Raw genomic sequence first — 5,492 nt, 5'->3', positions numbered from 1 at the left:
CACCTACGAGCCAAGCGGGCAAGCGCAGCTCAGTGCCCCAGCCCTCCCCCAGTCCCTGAATACCCTCGAAGTCCCTTCCCCCCTAGTCAACCAACTTTTAACATGACAATGGCCATGACAATACCCTCCACCCAAGGCCAGGCTGGGGAGGACTTAAATGGTGTGCCTGGCCACAGGTTGCCGCTAGTCTCGACGGCCGCATCGCGTCATGCTAGGAGCTGGGGGACCCGGCCCGGCTATGAGCGCCCACCTGGCCACGCCGCCCTACGGGCCCTACCCCGGCGCGGCCAGGTACGGCGATTACTACTGGATGTCCGCAGGCAGCACGGACAGTGTGCCCCCCGAGGAGGCTCCGGGGCCGGACGCGCTCCCCCTGCCCGCGGCCAAGACGCCCAGTCCCTCAGGTACGTGTCCGGCCCAGCCATCTGTGCCCAGGGCTGGGAGCGGCCGTGTGCCCGGGGCCGGGATGCCGCGGGCGGCCCCGGCCAGGCTGTGGTATCGGCGGGGAGGGGCGGCTGGCGCTGCTGGCCGCAGTGCCAGCGTGGCCACTGCGCAGCGGGACGGGCCAAAGGGGCGAACAGAGGCGCCTCCGCGGTTCCGCTGCCACGAGGCGGCCTCTGCCCATCTCCCCACGGCTACGGAGCCCCTGCGAGTCCCCAAGGCACCCGAATCTTAAATTCTTCCGAGAAGCTGGACTTTAAGTTTTTTTGAGTCTTCCCCGCTTTATTTGCGCACTCCGGTTCTGTTCTCTCCACAGTTGACTCTCCAGCTTCCTCCAGCTCTGGGACACTCACCCAGTACCATACCCCCGACTCGGCCATTAGCCCCACGGCAGCAGCGAGCCTGTCTCCCCACTCCTCTGTGCGGAAGGTCAAGGCGCAAGGCAAGGGCGCGGTGAAGACGGGCAAGAGCCGCACAGCCTTCTCGCAGGAGCAGCTGAGAGTCCTACACCAGCGCTTCCAGAACCAGAAGTACCTCAGCCCCCAGCAGATCCGGGAGCTGGCTGCTGCCCTTGAGCTCACCTACAAGCAGGTGAACATCTTGCTCTGAGCAGCAGCTGAGTTTGGGGGTCTTTTTTTTTGTGTTTTTCTTGGACCACGCGAGAAGTTTCTTTCGTTATCTTGTAAGTGCTGCTGCTTACGTGAGAGAGCAAAGGGTGTGAAGACTTATGACTCAGACTTCTTATGTTTGGTTCCAGCACTATCCACCCACTCCGTGCAGGTGTTTGAAAGGGCCTGCAGAGCAGCAAAGCAGGGCTTTGCAGAGTCAGGTTACTGTTCTGTATGGACATGTGTTGTCTTTGAATGTAGAAAGGTGCTGTGCAAGTGGCCTTTCCTAGTCGGAGTGGCACTGTGGTCCCTCTCTAGAGAGATGGACCTTGCTCCAGCACCTTCTTGTGTCTGACTAGAGCGACTCACTCATGGAGTCCTGAGCCCTGACCTTGGCACAGCAGTGAGATGGTGCTGCACAACCTGATTTCTGCAGTTGCCTTGGCCAGGGTTTTAGGTAGGATTTTTGTAGTAGGAAAAGATCCTAGGGTGATCTGAGTAGTAGGAATATTAGTTTTCATGTCTCAACTCTGTGATTTTACAGCCATATGCTTCTGCTTCACGTTGTCAGCTGTTGAAATAATTTACAGTATTAAAAGTAAGTCAGTAACTGAATTGTAGCAGAAATGAGGATGTGTAGTAAGCTCTAAAAAAATTAATTTCTATTTTTTTATGTGCTTTCTGCATCACTTCTAGGTGAAAACATGGTTCCAGAATCAACGGATGAAATATAAGCGTTTCCAAAAGGAGAGCCAGTGGGTGGATAAAGGGATGTATCTACCGCAGGTGAGTAAACTTCCCCATCATCACCAGTCACGGCTCCTCCAAACTGGGGGGAGAAGTGTATCGTGTCCAACCTGCTAATTCAAACAATGCACAGGACTCATTACCAAGCCAGCTATATTTCTTCTAATGGGCTTACAACGGCATCTCTTTTAAGTTGGTTTCCCCCACAGCCCGGTGTTTCTGGACACGATGAGCTGGAGAATACCAACAAACCAGTCATCTCTGCTATTACTGGCCTATTGGGAGGACAATGGGCATGAAAAAGGCGCTATTGTTCGGCTTGGAGGGAGGGGCTGGGGGAGAAAAGAGGACCCATCCCTAAGAATGGGCCGTTGGCGTGGTTCTGCACTGCTGAACGACTTTCTTTGTCTCCTAGAATGGGGCTCATCAAGCTGCCTACCTGGACATGGCACCCACGTTTCACCAGGTCTTCCCTGTCGGCGCCGGCAGGAACTTCCAGGCTGTGCACAACGTGCACCAGGCTTACAGCAGTGGACAGTCTTATGGGAGTGGGCAGAACCTGTATTCGTTCGTGTCTGTGGAGGATGTGGATAATGTGGGGTTCTTTGGAAAAGGTGGGACAAGCTGCAATACCCAGCAAACCGTGGGTTTGTTAAGCCAGCAAATGAACTTTTATCACAGCTGCTTTGACAATATGGATTATGTCAGCGTGGAGGTAGAAGACACCTTCAACTTCCAGAACGCCTCTGACAGTGTCACACCATTTTCAAGCTCTCCTATACAGAATCAATGCCAGTTACCTTGGCATCCCATGGGGACCCAGAGTGGGTATGAGTCTCAGGTTTGAGTAGTTTTTTCTCCCATCTCTTGTGTTTACCCATGGGATTTCCAGGATTTTGACTCAGGAATACATGTTCTATTGTGGTTATTTTTGCCCTTCCTCCAGTACTGCTGTTTTAATAACTGGAGGGGCTCAGCATCCTGCTGCCTGGGGCTGGTCTCCTGTTTCAGTGTGCCTCTCTGTTCATAGCTAACCCTTGGCAAAGATGCTTTGGGTATTGATAGATTGAACCTCATTCATTGAGGCCAGTGTGCAATGTTGCAGCTGTGAGCAGCAGAGGTTGTTAAGGTCTATTTGTTGTTCAAGTCTCACCTTCTTTGCTGTCTCTCTAGCAGGTGATCTCTGATCCTTGCCCTGTGTGTCTTGCAGCAGAGCTTCCACTGCAAAGGAGGTGAATATTTGTTGTTGCAGAATAGTTTTTCATAAAGTTTGTTTTTTGCAGTGTTACCAGGCATGTTTGATGTTATGTCCATGTTGTATTTTATTTTTCTTAATGTTCAATGTTCTTAATGTTAATGTTCTTACAAAGTTAATTGAATTGCAAATAAATTACTTTATTATAATGTTGTGTCATCAACTTGTATTTGAACACCCAACTTACAAGAGTGGTAATGCTACACGGGTTAGACCTGCAGTACTGAGGAATGGGAAGAAAACAATAACCCTAATGTGTTTATCCTGGGGTGGGATTAAGCAATTGTTTAAAAGGAGCAAGTCTATCAGCCTGTTCTTAATATGCAGGTGTGTAGCTTAGTGCAAGGAGGGTGAGAGGAGGCTCCAGGGCTAGGCAACTGGACAAGCTGCTGACTTGAAGTGATGTGCAGCCCTTCAACAGCAATGCTTCAAAACAAGTACTGAAGGAGGATGGAGCAAAAGAAGGTGTCCTAGAGATTGTGTGGCCTCCTGCTGGTGCTTCAGAAGGTCACAACTGGAGGTCTGGAATCCTGTGTAATTACATGTGCAGCTCTGTTGAGGTTCTTGTGCTGACCTCAAATGGCAACAGAAGTCTGTGAGTAAGTAACTGAATCCTCCTGCCTCCAGCACTGAAACAAAACCAGAACCAAGTTGCTATTTAGTCACACTCCAAACTAGTAGAAAGTGTTCCTTAGAGTACACTGCACCACTGAAGCCCTTCATCTGTCTGGAAAGGGTTAATTCAAGGGGTAGCCCCACCGAGCACAATTAGCCAAACTGGCAACTGCCTGCTCAGGCTCAAACTGCTACAGGTTGTTTGCTGAACAGAACCTGCTTGTGTGGATGCAAAAGCATATCCCCTTCTTTCCTTTTGCAACTGCAATTTTCTGCTCCCGAGTTAAGGTACAATAGGTACCTAAAGGGCAGAGGAGTGGAGGCTTGGCTTGAGCCTGTGTAGAGGACATAAGAATAAGTACCTTATGGGGAGTTGCCAACTTTAAAACAGCAGAAGAAGGTAAATCTGACCCAGAAAAGGGAAAGGCCAGGTTCATGTGGTTTTCTGTATTACAGAATAAGAGATCCTTTCTCATCCAGATGGGAGATTCATATCCCAAGAGAGGCAGTGTGTATGAATTCTGGATAATTCTCTAGCAATAGTACTGATTGCAACAATTGCCTTGAAAAAATAAAGCTGTACCATATAAATGACCTATACAAGTAATACATACTATGCCTTTTCTTTCAGCTTCAAAATTAGCAGCTTATATCTTTGGGGTTCTTTTAAGATATAATCTTTAAAGAAGTGAGGTATACAGATCTTTACAGAACAATTGCAGAGGATGCCTGCTGCAGTTTACCTGTGCTGCTTGGTATGTTTTGTTTCCATGTGTTTGCTGCAAGGGTAGCCAGAACTCTGCTAGCAGATGTCCTTCTGCAGAAACAGATACTGTTGCTAAAACAGCCCTGGGGCTGAGAATGATTTCTCATGTTGTGGTTTGTATTAGTCCACGTACTAGAGGGGGAGTGTTCTGTGGAAACGGAGTGTTCCCTCATGGCTGTGTTTTTCCCCTGGTTGCTCAGTCCGAGTTGTGTGCAGGTTTGGCAAACACATGTAGCTGGAGGGGATGTGTGGAGCAGCTGTTATTCGAGTTTTGGAGGGTGGGTTGGAAAGGACTTCTATTTTCTCAGGAAGTGTTTCTAGAGCCTGTGGAATTAAAAAAGAGGTCTGTCTTTCCATAGAGCTGATGCTCTCAGTCTCTCATCTGTTACTTTCATATGCCTGAATCACATCACCATGTGAAACAACTGCACAGGTAATTGGGCACGCTACTACCAAAACTGGTGGAGATGCAGGTGCCCCCGGCCCCATACTTGCAGAAGTGTTGGTATCAGTTCCTTAGAGGAAGAAAATGCATGCCAGCAAAAGCACTTTTTACTAGGATGCATTATACTTCTATTAGGACTGCTGCTTCTTGTAACTGTGCTGTGTAACAGTCACTTCCGCACAACGCGATCATGATTTGCCTTGCCAGCAAATCTTTTTAGGATCAAGCTATAAGATGATTTGGACCTCTTTGTACATGTTACAGCTTGTAGGAATGCACTCTACACTTACAGTATCTGCAGTGACAAAAATGCTGCAGCTGTAGTTCCAGGGATGCAGAGAATCCCACCTAAGCAGAAGAAATTTGGTAGTTTATGTAGACCAGGATTTTATTCTGTAGCTCACTATTCAGCTGCCGCACAGGGACAATGCCAAGCAGGGAGAGCAGTGCAAGCAACCTCCTTCCTTGCTCTCCATGTCAATGTGGCCTGCAGGGGTTTTACAAGTTACATGTTTCTTTTGAGTGACCCCATGAGCAAAGGCTCACAGCCCCACTTGTCTCTGCAGTGCAGATAAAAGTAATGATCTTTCCTTTAATCGGTTCTTCCCTACAGGC

At 49.0% G+C, this 5,492-nt stretch overlaps 1 protein-coding gene across 1 annotated transcript; it reads left to right on the top strand.

Moving 5' to 3' along the window:
- The first annotated feature begins 208 nt into the window (after positions 1–208).
- On the top strand, positions 209–2,643 carry LOC117011614 (homeobox protein NANOG-like). Its single transcript, XM_033087037.2, has 4 exons — positions 209–404; positions 758–1,032; positions 1,746–1,835; positions 2,212–2,643. The coding sequence occupies exons 1-4, from the start codon at positions 209–211 to the stop codon at positions 2,641–2,643; spliced, it is 993 nt and encodes a 330-aa protein (XP_032942928.2).
- Positions 2,644–5,492: the final 2,849 nt, after the last annotated feature.

Source organism: Catharus ustulatus, chromosome 2 (assembly GCF_009819885.2).
Source record: "Catharus ustulatus isolate bCatUst1 chromosome 2, bCatUst1.pri.v2, whole genome shotgun sequence".
NCBI lineage: Eukaryota > Metazoa > Chordata > Aves > Passeriformes > Turdidae > Catharus > Catharus ustulatus.
This window is presented reverse-complemented; position numbering and strand designations above follow the sequence as displayed.